Source organism: Cuculus canorus, chromosome 16, assembly GCF_017976375.1.
Source record: "Cuculus canorus isolate bCucCan1 chromosome 16, bCucCan1.pri, whole genome shotgun sequence".
NCBI lineage: Eukaryota > Metazoa > Chordata > Aves > Cuculiformes > Cuculidae > Cuculus > Cuculus canorus.
In genome coordinates, this window is record NC_071416.1 from 4,998,898 (window position 1) to 5,021,056 (window position 22,159).

General features: G+C 39.2%; 1 protein-coding gene across 10 annotated transcripts in view; it reads left to right on the forward strand.

Annotated features, from left to right (window-relative positions):
* Positions 1 to 22,159, forward strand: part of PTPRT (protein tyrosine phosphatase receptor type T) — a 452,370-nt gene that overhangs the window by 114,007 nt on the left and 316,204 nt on the right. For all 10 annotated transcript variants that reach the window (XM_054081441.1, XM_054081448.1, XM_054081450.1 and 7 more), the window contains exon 2: positions 3,530 to 3,655. In XM_054081441.1, the coding sequence (XP_053937416.1) occupies positions 3,530 to 3,655 (126 nt within the window). The remainder of the gene's footprint in view (positions 1 to 3,529; positions 3,656 to 22,159) is intronic.

Sequence of the window (22,159 nt, forward strand, 5' to 3'; positions counted from 1 at the left end):
TGGGAAATGCTAACTATGAAGTTTATGTTGACATTAGAGAAAATAATGAAACTGATAGGTTTAGCCTATCAGCCCATTTTCGAGTTACTATCTCTACTTAAGTGGACTTCTAGAAGTTATTAATATATTAAGAAAGGACGAAATGCCAGGAAGGAGAGAGAAGAATTCTGAGAAGCCATTCTGCAGAGACCAGTCTCGATCAGTTGTAAGATCATAGAATGATTTGGGCTGGAAGGGACCTCAAAGTCCATCCAGTTCCAACCCCCCTGCCATGGGCAGGGACACCTCCCACTGGATCCAGTTGTTCAAGGCCCAGTGGTGTATCAATGACTTCTTTGGGCAACCTGGGCCCCCTCACAGGCAAACATTTCTTCCTTAGATCTCATCTCAATCTCCTCTCTTTCAGCTTAAAACTATTCCGCCTCATTCTGTCCCTGCGTTCCCAACCAAGAGCCCCTCTCCAGCTTTCCTGGAGCCCTTTTAAGTACTGGAAGCTGCTTTGAGGTCTCCTTGGAGCCTTCTCTTCTCCAGGCTGAACAAACCCAACTCTTTCAGTCTGTCTTCGTATGGGAGGTGCTCCAGCCCCTGATCATCTTCATGTCCTCCTCTGGACTTGCTCCAACAGAACCACTTCCTTCCTGTGTGTTTTTTCCATCCACAGGTTTTTTTCCTGTTCTATAATACAACACATGCTGGAACAGTGCAAACAGACTTTTTAGCTCATGAGTTTATATGGCTCTGGGTCCTATTTGCGTCTTCACTTTTAATTCTGCTCTCTTTTGACGCACTATGAAGCGGATGGAGACTTCCCTATTGGTACCCAAGATTCCTGTAGCCATCCTTGTCTGAGCTCTTAAAATCCACTTCAGTTTTTCCTGCTTGTCCTTATTTTCTGCAAATTCACCTCTCTAAATTTCACATTCCGTTGCTTCTAGTAAAGTAATCCTTCTGCCTTATTGCTATGTCACTCTGTGTTTGGAGGTTTCTCCACTAACCTCTTCTTTCTCTAAAACGTAGATGTCTTGCTGCTACGGTTACGGCTCTCTGTAGTTTATCCTTTTCTTTCCAACTGTACTACACGGTTAGCTTTGACTAACCAATAAGGCACTTTAAGGCATCCTCAGGTCTTGTCTTTAATTAGTGGAAACTCCCAATTATTTTCCAGAGTATCCCTTTCTTCAACTCCTCCTCCAACTTTACAAACCTCAGTGTGCGTAAAATAACCCGTTCTGATGATTATACCAAGATATCAACAATTATGTTCCTTCTGAAATTAAGACTGTTACCCCATGTTTTGCTACTATTGCTTATTTTGCTTCTGGGACTTCGTAGCAGCACCTGAGCAATTTTCTCTGTGTACATGAGGCCTTATACAATTGTCTGGCTTGATCAGAGAATTTGTTTACAATTCCTTCAAAGTAATAGCTCAGAGACAACGCTGTTATTGTGCCCTGCAGTATCCTGAACAGAGGCAGTGTGGAAGTGGTGCCTGTCTGAAGTTGTGCTATTAAAGCAAATCTATCAAAATTAGAATGCTCTGCTTAGAGACTAAGAGCAGAGTATTTGATGTTGTCTCTCATACCCACTCACTGTGAAAAAGGTGACTTCCATTTGCATTCCATACTCCCGCACAATCCAGAACATTTTTTCCCCTTAGACGCCTTAATGAGACTATTTAATATTTTAAATTTGACTTTTTTTTTTTTCACTTAAATAAAAATAAAAAAAATAGGAAATAGTTTAAGCATAATTCTGCTTATTTTGACAGCTGGGAGAGCTTCACAAGAATAGTAACTTTAAAAGGAAAAGTATTGAAATATTGTGAAACAACGAAACTTCAGGAATATTCACAGAGATTCTATTGAAACAGGCAAGCTTGCCTGAAATCTGTTTTAGTCATATCTATTTATAATAAAAATATGCACCATATCAAATTGCATTCTTATTTTTTTAGGACAATCTTGATCTTTCAACTTTTCTTTAGCAACAGAGTGTTTTAGGTGTCAAGTACTCTACCCAACAAATAGAATCATAGAATAGTTTTGGTTGGAAGGGACCTTAAAGATCATCTAGTTCCAACCCCCCTGCCATGGGCAAGGACACCTCCTCCTAGACTATACTTCTAGTATATATTTAAGTAGAAATAACGTGAAGTTTTGTAGGGCGACTTAGAAAACCAGTTGCAGTTAGAGTGTGTATAAATTCTTTTTAACACAATAAGGACTAAATAAATGTTAATGATATGGTATATATTTGTGTTTGTTATTTATGAGGAGTTGCATAGGAACTGAGACGAGCTGGGGCCTTCTTGTGGACTAAAGCGTAGAAAATGTAGGTGAAAACTAAAAAAGGCCTCAGTGCCTTCAGTCTTGGGTGATTCTTGTTGCAAAGGAAACCCAGATCACTCACACACTGGCTGTTTATCGTATGTGTGTAGGCAATGCAGCCTGTGGGAAGGAGTAAAGAGTCAGAAACATCTCCGTGTGTAAGTCTAATTAGTGTCAAGAGCAACTGGCAGTTTGGCTGGCAGAACAAGTTAGTGTTGCCTTGAGCGTTGCTCAGTCCTTACAACTCTGAAGTGTTAGATGTGTCCAGTTGACTTTGGCGAACTAGTATCTGTAGAGAAAAATTGTCCCTGCTTCCCTAAGAGAGAAAAATCAAAGCAGTATAGAGACACTGTTGGTGTTATTAAGGTCTAAACCGAAGGACCCAGGCTGCCTCACACCAGCGTAGGAATATCCTCCCAGAGAGTTAAATAGTTTGATTTATCTGTGTGACGTGAGTTTTGGAAATCTATGCTGACGTACATGATTTCACTCCGCTTTTCATGGGTTTCCCTCGATTCACTGGTGTTCAGGCAGCTGCCAGGTTATTTATGACGGTTAACTACTTCGAAGTAGTTCAGGAATTGAAGTGGGAAAGATCATTTAGTCTACAGTCTGGAAGGTGTAAATGGTAGTTGCCATCCAATTCTTGTTATTCTGTTGTCAAGAAACTGAAGGATTGCACTCGGAAGTATTGACTCAAAAGACCTTGAGGAATGCTGTGTGCCACACAGTGCTTCATGTCATGCGTAAGAGTTGGTTAAAAGGAAGATTGCGCTTTCTGTAGGTGTAACCTAACCTTGTATAATTCAAGGCTTGAAAGCAAAAAGGATGAGGGTTTGCTGTAGGAACGCTGATGCTGTGCTGATTTTTGAATGTCTGACTTGAAGCTTTCTGTAATTACGTATCATTTACTGGGACCAAAATGCAAACGTACAATTGCCCTTGAAAATGTAGAGGCAGCAGGCTGAAATAAAGGGAACTGGTCTAAGAAACATCGCTGTGGGGGGAAGAAAACAAAACCTTTCAAAAGATACAAATAGTGGGAAGTTGAAAAATATTTTCTGGATACCTTGTGTGTTGCCTGTAATCTGATACGCAGGAAAATGATTTTGTTTGTGTAAACTCATGTGCAAAATATTAAAGTAAATGAACTACTGTAAAGGGATATAAATAATTAACGTATTCTGTTTTCTTGTTTTTAGGTGGCTGTTCATTTGATGAGCACTACAATAATTGTGGTTACAGTGTAGCTTTAGGAACCAATGGATTTACCTGGGAGCAGATTAACACCTGGGAAAAACCAACGATGGATCCTGCTGTCCCAACTGGTAAGTAAGAAGCCTCAGCAACGGGATTGTGGGTACTATTCTTTGAGAAAATCAGCTATTCATCCTGTATGACTGCATACTGGGTCTAGGTACTCAAAGCAGTGGAGTAGGATTATATTCAGTGATAAAATAATTATTTTGAACATAGAAATCACCTGACAACAGAATTTGTGAGGTGGCTTTTTACATTTACCATCTGAGAGCCTTGCTGAATCCTTTCATTCTCCTTGTTCGTATCTTCTTCCTACATATAACAGCAAGCAAAATGTTTGGGGTATAGCATTCCAAGGTTTGTCCAACTTTTTGCACATTTCAGGATCTGAGACCTGCCTTATCTGGGGAGATGCGTGCTTGAGAGGCCAGAAAAAGTAAAGCTTTGTAAAATCAGGAAATATTGGACCTTAGAGTTCGCTGTTAACGCTCTAACTAACTGGTTTTGGTTTTCATTCTGAGAAAGGCAAAAAATAGTCTTTCCTAAAGAATTAACTATAGTACCTGGTGCTTGTTTTGGCTGGGATTTCAGCTAGTTATATCAATAGAAAGAATTACCAGAATATCTGATTTGGTAACATATATTGAGAACATCCAAAGTTAACACAAACTTCCATGGGACACTTGGAATATTCTCTGAAGAGCTCATAGTAATGGTAACTTCTAACAGTTTTCTTTCTCATTATAGATTGAGATGGTGTATATAGGAATAAGCTCTCTATAGCCTCAATAAAAATGCTATGGAATGTTCTTTTTGCATTGAAAAAGAACTTGTTTTAAGAAAGGCCCCTTTATAGCAGTGACAAATAGACCTGACCAGTTAAGACTTTGATTTTAATCCTAAGGCAGAAGTGTTTGTTTAGTTAGTGCATTGCACTCTGAGAAGCAGGAGCTACAAGGCAGAACCGGAATATCATGTTGTTCAAGAGGCATTCTCATGCCTGTAATTATTGGGAAAAGAGACTTGTAATTGCTAGCTGCCTGTTAAGGATGCTGTGGAGAGCAGATACAAAAATAGCTCCCTGGAAGTAGCCATTTACAGGCAGTCCAGGCTTCATTCCTGTCAGTAGAAAACAAGCACACAAAATACCAGCCTAGCTGTGGTTTCTTAGTCACCAAAAGTAAAGTTGTTTGAGAGTTTTTTTTGGAAACAGTTAGGAACAGGATCTTTCGAAGTATGTAGTACCTAATGCCACTTGATTTGGCTATGGGCATCTCCAAAGAAGTTAATTGTGAAAGCTACAGTTCTCTGGTCTTCTCTGTAAGAACGTGTTTCGTTCTGGATGTTGTTTTCTTCATGACAGCAATTTTATCTCAATGGTTCTTCTGCTTCTACCTTGTAATGTCCTATTCCCTGTCTCTGGTAAAGACTTAGCTGGGGATATGAGAGAGATCTTTGAATTAACTGATTCCAGAGAGATCTGAAGGAATAGAAAAATACATAGTTTTGATGCAATATGGAAAAAAATGAATAAATGGGAGGACTTGCATGACTTGGATTGGATGAAAGCAATAGTCAACTCTAAATGTTAGGGTAAACCTATCTTCCTGGCCTCTACATGAATGTTTGTTGTCATCTAAAGCACACTGCAGTCTGGAATTGCATGGTAAAAATAGCCCGAAGGGTAAAACTAACCCCATAACACTGCAATGTAGCTTTTAATGAGGCTTCAGAACTGTGTCATCTACAACTAGAAATGTGTTTACCCCTTAGTCCTTCATTCTATGATGCCTACTAGCACTAATACATAAAGATGTTCAAGCTGCTGCAAATTTAATAAAGATTAGGCATCAAATGAGAAATACAGAAAGCTTTATTGTAGGAAGATGGAAAGATAAAGCAGCAATCAACTTTTAACGTGATGGTAAAAAATATTATCTAAAGACATTTTAAGGAGCATAAGGGGAAATGACTTGGTTTCTCATATTACTGGTTTATATCTTAGGACTATTCACACAGAACTATAGGTGAAGTGAGGAGACAGAAGAAGATCGATCACAGCAAATGTGTACAACAGCTCTAGTAACAAAAACATGTTTTCAAGAGCTGTCTAAATCATGCTAACTTTGAAGTAAATTATACTGGTCAATTAAACTGCCCCAAGCTAGCAGAGAAGTTAGAGCTATTATTGAGAGTCTGTCTTGCTGGATAGAATCGTAATACATGCTCGTGTTGGTTACTCATTGAAAACCTGTTTTGTGAGAATAAAAGATGTTTACTTAAAATTCATCCAGTGGCAAAGCTAGGCGAATAAACTGTTGAAGAGCATGTTCTAGTTCCGCAAGCAGGGACGTTATTTTAAACCAGTGTACTAGAACATTTAGTGACTGACTTTCCATTACGTTTAATTTCTTTCCAGCAGCTGAGAACAGCAGGATGTAAATCTACTGAGCTGCTGGGTGTAAAGAGGTGGTAGCAAAGGTGTTCGTGGAATAAGCATCTTGTGGTGGCCAGTCATAGCGATGAAAGATCCATAGCGCCAGGAGTGACAGAATGCATAGAGGTCTAATAATGCAAGCAGTAATGCAACTTTTCTTTATCGGGATGATATTTTACATGCTACCTTGCTTTTGTAGCTGGAAAGAGGTTACCATTTCCACAATACAGTATTTCAAAACCCCCAAAAGTGAGCAGGCATTAGGTTGGTTCAATGGTACTAAGTCAGTCTGCAGTGCAGCCTGCTGGGAGACGTTGGCAAAAAGCAGGGTCTGCCCCCAGCCTGGTCAGCCAGTCTGCCTTAACGTTTTACAGATGAAAATAGCTCTGATGGTAATGTATCAGCTTTCATAAGTACCAGCAGGTCCCTTTGAATTCAACCAAGTCACAGAATTCTGTCTGCCTGAATACTAATGATAATATCTAGCACTTTTTTACAGTACTTCTCATTATTAGATCTCGGAGTGTTCTTCAAAGGAGGTCACTACCGTGAATGAGAGGCTGAGTCTATAGTGCTGTGTAATTCTCTGCTGACACGCTGCTGCAGAGGTCTTTGCCCAAGGATGACTTTCTATTCTTTATTTTTTGAATTAAAATGTCAAAGAAGAGGTGGGGGAGGAGAATTAAACTGTTTTATTAGCAATATAGAAGTTTGTAGGCAATTTGTTTTACTCCATTGCTAGCAAATAAACTGTTTACCATGAATTCTATGATTAATTCCTTTGGGCTGGAAACAGTGTTAATTGGGGGATTAAGAACCAGATGTTTGTTGTTTTGAATAAATGTTTCAAAAACGTGAAAGAAATTAATTGTAGGCATCTAATCCCCAGACTTTGGTGGGCTCTCATTCCACCTCCTTGCATAATACCAAGAGTGATTATAACAAAATATTCTTTAACAGATGGGTGTTTACTTAAGCTTGAATGCCCTCAGTGATGAGTATTCTGCAGCCTTTGGGCTGCTTGTTCCGCTCTGAGTTATAAAGGTTCTCAATCTTTCATTTTGCTTTTTATGGCTTCATATCATTATTTTTTGTTCCACCTTTGACTAGTAGTATGGTCAGTTGTTGCCTTCTCTTATGACCCGTTTTATATAGTTGCAGGCAGTTAAGTTGTTTGTTTTGCAGGACTAAACATGACACAGTCCTTTCTTTATTGAGCATTTCATTTCCTTCCTTCTACCCTGTACCTTCAGTCATTGTTTTATCATCTTTTTTGGGTATTTGCCTAAAGCTGTGTTACCAAGCAAGAATTCCATACTCTGCATAACAGTGCTGGTTGGGCACAAGCGTTTAATTCTGTTACAGAAGTTCAAAGTACAGCAAGTAGATTTCTCCTGCTCATCTCTATTTCTATCTTGCAGATTTTATTCCCCTTCTGCTGTAAATATTCAGTCTTTATGTACTGGTACTACGTGATGTGAGGTGGACATGGCCCTTTAGTTTGTGATCGTGGATGTTGTTTCCTTGGCGGTAGAGTCCAAGCTTTTCTTCTTTTTTGGGGTGACGCTCGTTTATACAACAAGCAAATGTGTTGTTTAAATTAGCCAGGCAGATGTAATGATCTTATTCTTCTCATTAAAACATTGCAGTATTCCAAGGACCCTTGACTTGCCTGCTCTTGCAGCAGTTGCAAGGATAATATTAATAATGATAGTATTTAATATTTGCATGTTCAAAGGCATGTCTTTTGCCATCGTTTGCTAATTAACTCCAATGGAGACTTGACCAGGGTTGACTAGACTTAAGTAATTACTTTAATTGTATTAAATACTCTTCTACTCTGAATACAAAGTCATAGTATCATAGAATGGTTTGAGTTGGAAGAGATCTTAAAGATTATCCAGTTCTCACCCCCCTGCCATGGGCAGGGACACCTCCCACTGGATCAGGCTGCTCAAGGTATCATGCCACACGCCTTTATGCAGCAGTATTCCTTGGTGTCAGATGTACTGTTGATCTCAAGTTTGCCTTTGTGAAGTTTCCTTGTTCCAAGTTAGCAGAAAAGCCATCAGCACACAGAGGCTGAAGATCTGGCCCCACGTGCCTGACTGCTCCCTTTCCTTCGTGCATGTAAACTAACACAGTGTAATTGCTACTTTACTCTATGTGTGTATATATATATGCACAGAGATATATATCTATATTCATGCTGCATATCGCTGCTGTTTCTTGGTAAATTGCTTTCTAAGTAGACATCCTGTTTGTCTACGAAACAGAAGCTTAGGTGTTAAGAATTTAAAGATGAGCAAAATATTTGGAACGAATTATAGTGTTTAGAGACATATTTATAAAATTAGAGTTGCAACATTTATATGTTACTTAGCAAGTGCAAATTGCCTCACTTTGCTTGCTTATTCCACAGTCCACAAATTTTCTGTGAAAAGGAACAGGACCTGTTATTGACCAGAAGTGGTTTCTGGTAGAAATATATGCATTTTAATCTTGCTAAGAGCCAAACTTGCTTGCGATGTTGAACTCGTGGATTGGATGATACAAAATAATTGTGGAAATCCCACCGATACATGGTTTGATGGATTTTGTGTGTGTATTTCTGTAGCCCTTATCAAGCAGTAGACAACTGGTGTGGTACTGTTGGCTCAAATGTGCACACGTAGCGTTTTTGTGCTTCCTGCCTTTACTAAAGGATTCCAACTGCTTTATGGTTCTTTGGAAGCCTATGGCTGGTTAGTACAACTGGCTGGTGACTACATCATTAGCGTTTATGGCAGTTGCAGCACTGACAGGTCTAGTTCCCCCTTCAGAGGTGTAGTCAGTATTTGCTCTATCATCTTCCCTCCTGAACGAGGAGGAGAAGTCTGTGCAGAATCCCCTTGATGGTGGATGTCTTGAGATAATAATCTGCAAGACGAAGACACAGATGGGTTCTCAGTGCTTTTTTTATCGCATGGCCCAATGTTTGCATTGCGCGGCCCAATGAAACAAACACAGCTCAAGAGCTGTTTAATGTGTGCAGCTCATCGCTTCCTTGGATTCTTTGCACCACCTTACTGGAATTCTTAGCAGAATTCATTTTTCTCGTGCAGCAGTTAGGGGATGGGGATGCTTTCCACATTTAATTGGGTGTGTTCTTTTGTTCCAGCAACTGGCGGGTTCTCCTAGCTTCTCACTGAAAGAACAGAAGGGTTATCATCATTAGTGTTGCTTCGTGAACTACTCATTTAGCGGGCGAACATCATAGACTTGATGTATATATGAATACCAGATGGCTAAATTCTACTTGGGCTCCACTGAACTGAGTGAAGTTTTATGTTAGTCTAATAGGCCAAATGCTTTCCTGTGTCACCTTCCTCTTTTTGTTCAGTGGCACCATGGAGTTACAGCATGAATGAATAATTATGAAACAGCTTTCCTTGAGGAAGGTGATAACCATCCATCTATGCTCACATTGAAGATGGGCAGGATCTTTTAATTCTATTCAGGAGATTACTGATGTTAATGTTAGTTAACTTAGTGTTAACTCCTCTACAAAGAACGGAGAGTCTCTCTGCATAGGTCAAGCATTTGTCTTTGTCTTCTTTAGGCTAGAATGAATGCCAACAGGCGTTAGACTCAACATTTGTAGATTTGAAAGGCGATTCGATAAAATTAACTTTTTCCTGTGTCTAAGTGTATTAATTCTTGCTTACTGGAATATACACAAACAAACTTGTTAAGGGCATAAATTAAAATTTGATTGTGTGTATGATGAATCACAATCCGACGCTGTCTGAGAAGGAGACAAAAATTGGCTCAGCTGTCTCTCTATCATTTTTCTCAAAAAAAATGGGGGTTTTTTTGTAAGGGAAATTACTAAGAACGAGTCCAAAGTGTTTCTCCCCACTCTTTCACTTCCATAAATACATTAGTCTGGGGATAGGTAACAGGTAATGAACTCAAAGTCATTTCTCAGCTTTTAAGGTCTAAACAGAAAGGGATCTCTGGAAGCTTTCCCCAGTGCATTATTCTTTTGCTGTTTACTGTGCAGCTTCATGTCTGAGTTTTGAGGTTCCTTTCTATAATTGCCTTCTCCATATGGAGAATTTTATCCCTGTTTTACACAAACCTGAGTTTTGGGGGCTGATTGCTTCCTTTCCTGGATTTATTTCGTTGGATGTGTGAGAGACTGTTTAGACTATTGGGAAAGTGGATTATTTTGGTATATTTCTGAATATATATTTGGCCAGGAATGTAACTATGCAAGCTACTAGAGGGAACTTTTTCTGCACTGACCTTTAATTACTCCGTCTTTTTCTACCCAAGTAGGGATTCCAAAAGCCATTTCTATAACTGATTCTGTAACGGCTGCTTGAAGCACAGCATTGAGTGAGCTGCCTGTCAGAGGAGTGCGGTCACCCAGGATGTCTCATCAGGTCTAGATTATCAGACTAGAATAGACATAAGGAGGAATTTTTTCTCCATCAGAGTGGTGAGGCCCTGGCCCAGGTTGCCCAGGGAAGCTGTGGCTGCCCCATCCCTGGAGGTGTTCCAGGCCAGGTTGGATGGCCCTTGGGCAGCCTGAGCCAGTGGGAGGTGTCCCTGCCCATGGCAGGGGGGTTGGAACAGGATGATCTTCAAGGTCCCTCCCAACCCAAACTATTCTATAATTCTACAGTCAGTAACTAAATCATACCTGCATCACCACACAATTTTGTTTCTTCAGGCAGGGAAAGCAATGAATACCGTGAGCAATTGCTTTTTCTGCACAGAACCAATTTTAGGAATGTAATGACTTGCAGCAATTAGTCTTGAGAGCAATTCTTACCAAATACTTGCTTTCTGCCTTGTGTTCCCGTGTTCTGACACTAAGTGGAACCTTTTTTTTTTTTTGCAATTAGGCATACTGGTTTTGAATGGAGTAGAAAAACTGAGGAACCATTTGACCTAAGTATGTGTGAAATTGCAGACCTGGAAATTAAGAATATCACACTTAAAAGCTAAGTAGTTAGCGAGCTCTTCTGTGATGTAGGATGCAAGAGGAGCTGCTTTAATTAAGAACATTCACTCCTCTAGAGGCCTTCTGCTGAAAGGAAATTGTGTCTTGATTTTTAAATACCATGTCATTCATGTTGTAAATGTGAGATAGAATTTTTCCTTATGTGCCATTGAGAGGGGTCAGCAGAAGAGCACTTCCACTTAGATGTAGAAGGTGCTTTGGTACTGAAATCAAGCTTAGCAAGGATGTGTAGCCTTCTCTGAATGGTATAAAGAAATGTTATCAAAGGAATTTGAAAGAATGACTTCTAGGAGGGCCTTTTAATGACCCTGAAGGGATTGTTCTCTGCAGGAATACATGTAGTTACTGCACCTTGATGTGTTAAATGCTACATTTGAACTGTTGTCAGTCTATTTCTGATCCTTTCCTGTGAAAGCTGTCAGAAGCAGAGCTGTTTGTGAATGTCAGGACCTTTCCATTATCACCATTAAGTGAGACCATGACACTTCTAAAGCGTTGCTGTAACATCATTCAGCATCACACTGGGAGGAAGGACAAGAAAGCCACTGTGTGTGTTTTTCCTCTATGGTTTCAGTATTGAAGCATATTAATTTTTCTCGGTACCTGTTGGCTCTAGCAGGAAATGATATCTTTCAGCATCTTAGCACACAGATTTCATTTTTCATAACCTGTTATTTTGAGCTCCATTAGGACATACTGTCCAGAAGCCAAGTGTGTTAAAATTATTTTTATTTATTTTTATTTAATTTTAGGAGCCAGGTTAGCTAATTGTATAGCAACACCAATGGAAAAATATCCCTTGTGAAAAGAGATATTCAGATGTTTCAGAGTTGGAGGCTAGAAGGAAGAGAGGTTTCTTCGAAGCCTCTCCTCAAATGCTGTACTCAGTTTTGGGTCCCTCATTAAAAGAAGGATGTTGAGCTGCTGGAGTGTGTCCAGAGAAGGAGAACAGAGCTGGGGAGGGCCTGGAGCACAAGTCCTGTGAGGAACAATGAGGGAAAAGGGGCTTGTTTATTCTGGAGAAGAGAAGGCTGAGGGGAGACCTCACTGCTCTTTACAGCTTCCTGGAAGGAGGTTGTAGTGAAGTAGGTGTTTATCTCTTCTTCTTTGTGACAACGGATAGGATGAGAGGAAATGACCTCAAGTTGTGCCAGAGGAGGTTTTGATTAGGTATGATAAAAAAAATTTCCTTACTGACAGTGGTGAAGCACTGGAACCATCTGCCCAGGGCAGTGGTGGAGTCTCCATCCCTGGAGGGGTTCAGAAAGTGTGGCAGTGGCACTCGGGGGTGTGGTTTAGTAGGCACGGTGGGGATGGGCTGATGGTTGGAATTGATGATATTGGGCATCTTTTCCAACCATAATGATTCTATGACTCTAAATTCTATTGAATTAAATATGATTGTATTGGAGTCGTGAGCTTTAAAGGCACAGCCTCGCTAAGTCTGTCTACGTGAATTTCCAGTTTTCTGCTGTTGGTTAGCGTAGAGTGAATGAAATTCTCCTCAAGCTCCTTAAATTCAGTAGGAACTGGGTGTAATCTCTTACAGAGATGTAAGAGACTGGATACACTCATCTTACTCCTTTCTTAGTGGTTTTTTTTTTCCTCTTTTTTTTTCACTTCTATCACGGAATTCCACTCTCCTTAACAGACTTTCAGCATCCAAGTATGAAGCTATGGCACAGTATCTAAAGTTTGAGTGTTTAAGAATTATTTAACTCACTCTTTTTCTTTACCATAGGTCTAATTCAGTGTATAGGGAAATAACTGGAAGTCTTTCCACCAGCTTCAGAATAAACAGGATGGGGATTCATAATGAGCAGTGTACGTCATTTTCAAATACTTCACTATTTAATTATGACGATACGGATTGTTTGCATGGGATGGTAATAATCTCTGTTCACTGGTTCCACTGAGAACTGTTGCTATTGAGAATTTGTAGGGAAAAAGAGTTCATTTTTTATGCTTAGGAGATATTAGCATTTGCTATTCCCAGTATTAGGTAATTAGTGCATGTAATTTGGCACATGAAAAATACTGGCTTTCAATAAGTCTATTTTCCAGAAGTCATTTATACATGTACAAAAAGAATTTGATAGCAACAATATTAATATATTCTCGCAGGCAATAATAATGTATGCTTCTCCTGCATAGGCAACCCAACCTCCTCTATGTCATTCACCTCTTTCAGAATGAAGTGGGAACTGTTGTGGTTGTATTCCTTTGAGATGAAAGTTGTAATATTACAAATTGTCACTTGTTTTCAGTATTGACTAGAAAAATAAATGCAATTATGCTTATGAATGTTGAAAATTAAGCAAAATAAAGCAATTGTGTGTGTTTGAGGAGATTTTCAAATGAAAAGCTGTATTCACTAAATTTTCATTGGCTCTTTTTCTCACTGTCGTGTTTCATGATATGAACTCTCAATTGAATGAACAGCTGCAGTAAAAATGACACCAGCCAAGTCACACAGAACTCACAGGAATCTGAGATATTTCAGGCTGTAACACAAGCCTTTTTGGGCCCTAATTTACCTTAAGAAATGCCCCAGGTTTTATTAGAGTAATGTGTATAAAAATAGAGAGATGTCAAGCCCTTATTTGCAGTGTTTCCACTGTCGCTGTACGGGAGGTTTGTATTTTTAATTGTGGAAACAGACTTTTTTCTTCTGATTCTGTACTTCAGATTTATTTATAGTGCAAGCATGAGGTTTAATACGAAGGAAATGTCAGTGTTGATCAGGAGGATATTCTAAGGAGAGCAGAATAGGAAACATACAATACAATTCAGGTGTCTAAAAGCCTCCTTGATTTATCTAATTTTTCTAAAGCAAGACTTACACTTAAGTGTAAAGATCTGGCCACGTCCCTCTGGTCTTTGAAAACACTATTCATTGTCTGGATGTTGGCTGAGTCGAGCCACAGTCTCTATGGAGGTTTTATCAGTCTTCCCACTACACCCCTGCACACAGCAGCGTAAGCTGTGCGTCCAAACGTGCCGGAAGGACAAACTTGGAGGTAGTGAGTGGCCTGCCCTCTTTAAAGCATGAAAGAGAAGAACTGTTTTCCTGATTAATTTTAAGATGCTTTAGAACAAAGGTTTTATGTACTGCAAGTTTATGCAGTGTTTCTATTTTTTAATTTACTCCCTTAGCTCTTTGATGCCCAAGTTAGTGACTCTTTAAGCAGCGTGATTAACACAGGATAACTTTCAGTGACGCCTCTTCACGAGTCAGTTTGCCCCATAAACTCAGGCTTAGCTCTTTGCCATTCAGATACTACACAAAAATATAAATACTTCAAAAGTTCCATTTTAGAATCATAGAATAGTTTGGGTTGGAAGGGACCTTAAAAATCATCTAGTTCCAACCCCCCTGGCACGGGCAGGGACAGGTCCCACCAGATCGGGCTGCCCAAGGACCCATCCAGTCTGGCTTTGAACACTCCAGAGATGGGTATTTTACTCCACACCCTTTTGTTTTCCATGTGTACGGGATTTTTTTTTTTATTTCTTTTTTTTTCCCCACACCACTGTTTTCATCTTTTAATCTGCTCTAGTTATAGTAGTGAAAATTAAGCTGTGAAGAATCTAGGCAATACAAACCAAATCACCTTCTGCTCACCCTCAACCTAACTAGGATATAGTCAATGTATTTATTTTTTTTAAAAAAAGGCAGCTATGAGCAAATTAAATTTGATGTAGTGTAGGGTGACTGCATGAAGATGTACCATAGATATCGTTATGTATTCTTATGGCCAGCTTTACAACTCCATCTGTCCACAGCAGACAAATGTCCCTCTTTCAGTTTCATAGGTTTAAGTTGTTTAGCAGTGTAGTTATGGGAATATTGAAAGGAAGAATCATAAACAGAAAAAAGTGGATTAGCTTAGTTCTCATTAGCTGTTCATCTAGAACAGATTGCATAGGATGGTCTTCTGGAGTGTGCCTAATTGCTGCAGCATGGTAATTTAATGGGGACACAGTTTTATAAGCTTGTTTAAGTGCGTCTGTGCCAACTGACCTCGCAGCTTGGTGTGCGGTGATTCAGCTCTAGAAACTAGAGTTTAAATATAGACTCTCATTTGTATGGCCTCCTTTGAACTTGATTCAGTGTTAGGTATTTGATTTTTATATGGCATCTGGCATCACTGTGATATCCAAACTAAAACTCTTCACCCTGCATCCCATTTGCCAACGATGAATGTTTGTTGTTCTTCAGTCCAGCTTTCAAGTTCAGACAATCCCGTTCCCTGCTTTTTTATAGTTTTTCTTTACGTTCTGAGCTTTTCTTCTCATAACATCCAAGTTCCTTAACTTGTCTAGGAACTATGATCTCCTATTTCACTCAGAAGTGTTTTTACATAGCAATAAACCAAGAAGCTTTCAAAACTCACTGCTGCAGCTTCTTACCACACCATTTCTAGTCGTCTTTTCTCAAGACCTTGCGTCCATTTTCTTTTCTACTTTGTTCCTTTCTTCTTGGGCCCCATCCCTCAGGATTCCATCACTCACAGCCTTACCTCAAGTAAGACAAATGTGTGAAACTGTTTCCTTCAGGTTGCCATGAAAACAGGACATGCACACTTTGTTGCATCTCCACTGAATTGGTACAGAAAGCATTCCTCAGCCTTATAGCCTTTAAGGGAGAAGCAGGATTTCAAAAGCTAATTTGCTTGTTTTCATAGCAGGATCTTAATTCTACAAGGGAGAAAAAAATGATCTAATCTAATTTAATTTTGCTCTTTGAGAAGAAGGGAGATCACTTGGCCAGCTGCTGCTCTGAGCAAACAGGGAGCAGGCAGGGTACAAGATAAGCTTTGAACTTTATAGAGTCTCTTGGCAGTATATGCTAATGTGTGCTGTTGGGAGATTTCTGAAACTTTTGCTTCTGATTGTATTAATTAGTGTTCTGCTCCAAATGAGCTGTAGCTCGCTGTAAAATAAGTAAGAGCTGCTCCACATAGAGCTTTGTCCCCGATGCTTTAGTGTTTGGGAAGGTTGGACCGCGAGGATGTGTATGTGGCCTGATTTGTGAAATGTAAGTGAAAGCAGTGCTGTTTCTCTTGGTTTCTTTTTAAAGCTTTAAGCATCATCTATTCTATGCAAGCTGTTTGTTTGTTAGAAGAGGAAATAATATGTACTCTAATCCTGTGCTTGAAAAGGAAACCTTTTTCTCCCCAAACACTTGAATTTCTGACAGTAGGTTGGTAAGGTGAGGAAGGATCTCTGTCACTGTCTAGAGGGAAGTTCACTATGGCCACTGAAGCTCAAACTCCCCCAAAACCAGAATCCACTATCATTTAAGGCCTCACAGCTCTTATATTAATCTTCCCCTGAGGTGGATTTGTTGCATCCAAACCCACATGTTTCTGGGTGGAATAACTTTGCCAGTATGTTAAAATATAGTTTCCTGTCTATCACTTTTTCAACAGTCTGCCACCTTTCTCCTGGAAGCAGTGCCTCAGACGCTCCAAACCTTCCATTAACTGGAGTTTGCCGTCTCTGCTTCTATCCCTACTGTGCATCCTCAATGCAAGATTTGGCTTCCCACGAAATGCACTGCCAGGGACATAGTGTGGGCAGATGTGTTTTAGCCATGTACATTGTTTTAAAAGGCGTATATGTTATGGATCCTCATCTTGCTGATGAGCTCCTCAAGCTAAGCTGCTATCTGTGGAATAAGCAGTCTGCTCTGTCTCTTTATATATCTTGATTTTTTTTTTCCATGCAGTAGTGGTCCAGGCTGTTTGACAGAGACATACATGTCTTCAGAAAAATAGAACTAACCAGGACTGAAGTTACAGGAATTCTGTCCTATGTTCTTAAACATACAGCGGAAGTCCATGACCATTCCAAGAGAAGAGTCAGTGTTACAGTGCTTGAGAGACTTCACTGCTGCCCTGTACTGAAATCTGAATAAGATACAAGGTGAGAACCAAGTACCTATAGGATAACACAGAGTCAGGGTCAGAGAGTACAGTACATTAAAACTATTTACCCACGTTGGGAGTTTGTGAAGACATGAAGTTGATAACTTTAATTCTTTTCACTTCGTGCGTTTCAGACGTTATCTTCACATCCATTTTTGCGTATTTGAAGTCTGTTAGGACAAAACCCCTTAACTTCGTTTTCATTGTATCATCTTAAAGATATTATAATTTCATGCTTATGGTTTAAATCAAATAGCTGACTTTCTCATCACCTGTTGTGAGATCCTGGTAAGCACAGGCGCGCACTGCAGCTTCACATCTAGTCTGGCCCATTGCTAAACTTGATACATCACATGCCTCCAGGTTCTAGATTATATTTAGCCTCTTTAAACATCTCTCTAAGCACAGAGATCAAAACATTTAGCTAAAATCTCAGTATTGGCTCGAAGACAAGTGTGAACTGCTTAGAAATTCTTGTTTGAATCCAGACGCTGCTCTGTGAGAGCCTCTCCAATGCAGGTAATATACTGAGAATTATTTTGGCTTATTCTGTCAGCTATTTCCTTAGATTTCTATTTCACTTTGAGAGAGAATTATGAAATTATAATTATGCAATAGGTGAATCCTCCTCCTGAAATAGTTTCCACCTTCCATATTAAACATAAAGCATTGTATCAAGTCCTTCATAAGGACTCAATCTTTATCTTTTATGGGGAAAAAAAAAAGAAGCCAACATTTCTATCTAAAAAGTCTGCTCGATTTTCAGCCGGCCTAATGGTTCTTCTCTGCTACTTTTATACATACGGAAATATACACACAAATTTAGTGTTTTCTCATTATACCAAAAGTAAAAGCAACAAGTATTATCTCACTTGATGATAAATATATTTAAAGCTTTTTAAAATAATTTCACATCTGGAATCTGAGAAGCATGCATCAGGGTCATAAACGGACAGTGTAATACAGAAATAAGTGGGCAGAGGCAAATTTTCTACTGTCACGAATGCTGCGCTGTGTATTTTATGCATGTAATGCCATATGTCTGCTTGAAGTCAGAGAAAGCAGTAGAACACCATCAGCCTTAGAGCCTATTCTGTACTTTATTTAATAGGTATTTCTAAGGCATTGACTTAAGCTTTTTTCCTTCAATTTAAGTATACTCAGTCCTGGAAATTCATTGACTGTGTAGGTGTCAATGTAGCTCCTCCTCTTTGTACTTTTGTCTTCTGGGCGTGTTTGGATTACAGTTGAGCCTTGTGCGTGTATGGAAGAAGTGTAACATAGCAGGAGAATGATTATAGGGCTACAAAGCATGTACTCGATTTGGATTAAATGTTTTTTCTGCCATTCCCTCATCCTGCAATCTGAGATGCAAACACCAATAAACTCTTTTTTGTTGCTATTTACATCACCATAAATAATAATGCTTTCGCGAACAAATTGTGTTTTCAAAAGTACGTTCATAATCACTGTTGCCTTCATTTGTTGACTTTTAATTGAAAGTTTGCTATGAAAACTCTGTTATCCAGGGCAGTGTAACAAGTTTTACTGTGTTTGTTACTTGTGGCTTCTGTTGTTAAGCCACTGCTACGCTGAGATCTAAGTGAAATCAAGAAATCCCTGTACACAAACAATAAGCTATGCAATCCCTTGGTACAACACAACTGTGACTGCTAAGAGAGGGCAAGTGTTTAGGTGTGTAGTGACTGTAGGTTTGGTAGACATCTTTAGTAATTAGTTCAGGCACGTTAAAGAGTCAGCTAATTTTTGATTATCTGAAAGTAAATGGAGAGTTTGCTGTAGAAGCAAAGGAAATGATTTCAGCTTCGGTAAACATGATAAACGTCTTTTCCATAGTTTCTTCACTGCACATTTACTTCAGAATACTTAACGGTTCAAATTACTTAGCTCTGAAAATCCCATAATCAACATTAAAAATGCTTGTTTTCAGGATATTGGTATAACCACAGCAGTAGTCAGTCAACATTACAGTAGCGCAATCTTATTGAATTTATGCCAGGAATGTAAATGAGAAGACATTCTGTTTTAAAAGCTTCAGCTAATATAATTAATTGCATTCAGTTTCAAGGTGATGTCTTGCTTGTTTAGAGGAATGAGCAATAGGGGATAAAAAAAAAAAAAATAATGGAATTTCATCAGTGATTACAAAGGAAATGGTGATGTACTAATTGCCTTTTGCCGTTGCCTGACAGTTTGTCTCTTACCAGAGAAACAGTCTGCCTCAAGGCACTGAAAACATTTGTCTGTTGAGAGATTAGGATAAATATACTACAAGTAATTTTTAAGTTGTAAATTTTTGGTTTGCTTTCATGGGGAATTAGATTTGTTCCCAGTGTTTTGTAGCAAATGCAGCCGTTTACCCTGTGATCCTTGTGCTTTAGATTAAGATATGTTCTGAAAATCTTAAGTGGGGCTTCTGCAGAGCAGAATGTAGCTGGACACAAACCTCTCTTGCTGGTGCGGTGGAACAGAGCTTTGTTAGAATATGTGTTCTCATGGTTTGAGCTCCAGGAAGCATTAAAAAAGTAGTTATTTGTGCCAGCTGAACAAAGGGACTACAGGCTGCTGTGTTTTCTGCCTATTTCCTCATGTTGCTGCTTTCTCAAAAAATCAGTCTCCCACAAATTAAATTGATGGAATCAGGCTACAAAGCCTCATGCAACTTCTTGATATCTAGTAGGGCAGCAGCTCACCTACTGGGACGATTCCTGGTTTCTTTATTTCTTTACTGCGTGAAATGTTATTGTACGATAACCTGTGCTAGAGATAATATATGATCTGTTCACAGGTGTATAGGCTAAGATTGTGAGCTAGCAGATGCTTACCTTGAAATTAAGGATAATAGGATACATTTAAGGGAGGCGCTCCTTTTAAATGAATGTAAATGCAGCTGGATCTTCTGTCCCCCAGTTTAAAAGTAGGAACCTGTCTTAAGTTTTACAAGAGAAAGTTGAAAAAGAAAAAGCTTGGAGAATCCTGACAACAGATGCGATGGGATATTCAGGAATGCTTTTTAAAACTATTTGACCTTTGATACAGAATGCATTTGCACTTCTGACAATTACACTTATTACTCTTACTTTTACGTATTATTTATATTTGCAGCAAACTACTTGTCAAGTTACTTAGAATGTCCACCATACCACTTATGTAGATAAAGAACCCAAGAGCTTGGTTTCAATCTCAGCACCTGTATTATGGAACACACACAGTCACAGAAGTACTTTGGCAATGTAATGTGGTTTAGAGTATCTGTATTTCCCAGTTCTGTGTATCCAGATGAAACTGGGCATTCTCACCATTTTATTTCTGCAAGAAGGTAGCTGGTTGAAAAGGAAGCCGTGGGATGCTCCAATACATCCTCTGTTGCTGAAGCTGAATTGGGGAACCCTTGACTAGAGGACCAGAGCTACCAGTCACGCTTAAATGCATACCTGTCTCTTAACAGAAATACAGCTTCTCTGACCCAATACTTTATAAAAGTCATTTTAGTTATCTCCCTCCTTATTCTGCAGTAGCAATATCAAAAGATTAAAAATTATTAATTAGAATTTAGAAAGATTTTTCCAGAGTTTTTGCTTTTATTTTTTTGCATTTATGTATTCTAAAAGCAAGTCCATGTGAACTAGAGATAAGCAATTTTTGAAGGGTTTGGTATGGTAGGAAGACCTCCTAATGCTTCACTCTTGATAATTAAAAGGAGATAAAAGGTTAGAAAGATTTCCTTAGTTTATCTAAAATAATCTTCTGAGGCAGTCATCAGTTTCCTATTTAAGATGTCATTGTTAAATGTAGGAATATTAAAGCAAGCAAAATGAGCAATATACATTTTTCCAATAGTGGCTGGGAACTGAGGGAAGAAATAAAGTGCCTTTTGCAAATCGTCAGCATCCCCAACAAAAAAATGTTTGAGAACAATCTATTTGAGGTCAGCCTGTTTGAGGTCAACCTATTTCTACTGAACCTTAAGTCCAAAATATTTACTTCTAGCACTTAAGAGAGCAAAGCTAGAAAGGGAGAGCATGCTTCCTCCCCTTGTACGTTACCAGTGTATTCTGGAGTCTCATGGATTGCCTCTGTAGTATCGTGGAATGGTTTGGATTGGAAGGGACCATGAAGGTCATCTATTCCAACCCCTCTGCAGTGAGCAGGGACATCTTCAACTAGATGCTGCTCGGAGCCCCACCCAACCTGTCCTTGAACGTTTCCAGGGATGGGGCATCCACCACCTCTCTGGGCAACGTGTTCCAGTTGTTTCACCACCCCTGGTAAAAAAAATCTTCCTAACATCTAGTCTAAACTTTAGTTTAAGACGATTACCCCTTGTCCTGTTGCTACAGGCCCTGCTAAAAAATGTTTCCCATCTTTAATATATCAAAGTACTATTTGTAAGGCATAAATGAGTCTTAAAGAAAAAGGAAATAAAAATATAAATAACGAGTCTCATTCTGTACCAATATATTGTGACTCAAAATGCACCATGTGAGCAGGAGCTGAATCAGGGTGATGGTTTCTCCAATCTTTCTTCTCTACCCATTGGTATATCTTTGCTCACAGTGCGAATAACTTATTAAATTAATCCGTACAATGGGATCTGTTTGATTCTGTTGAATTCCGTAGAAGAACATATTGAATGTGGATTGAACCATGGACGTGAAGGCTCAGACAAGTGCCTGGATTCTGTGGGTTCCTTCTGCCGTTTCTAATTTTCACACACAAGCAGAAAAGGTGTCGGCTTTGAGATCGAGTGAATTGGCAGATTTGGATCCATCAACCTGTGGATTCAGGGAGGCAGAGACCTTGCTGATGTCAGCACTAACCCAGTTCCAAGGTGCTTAACAAACCGCAACAGGAGCTTCTAAAAAATATAAGTAGTTAAACAGAAAGTATCAGAAGCTGAATAAACAATACAGGATTGTGCAGAATAGGGAGAAAGATCACAAATACTACTTGCTAAAATCTTTTCCCTGTGGCCAATTCTATTTGGGAATGAATAAGTAAATATTCTGTACTGCAAGACTGGTTATTTCTTTAGGAAAAACAGACAGTTTGGTGTGTGTTCCTCCACATACTTTTTTTTCCTATGCAAAATCAATGCAAAAGAGAAGATGGGCCTAGAAGTAAGAAGGTAGTAAATGAAATTGCCGTGGATAACTGCTGCCAAGTC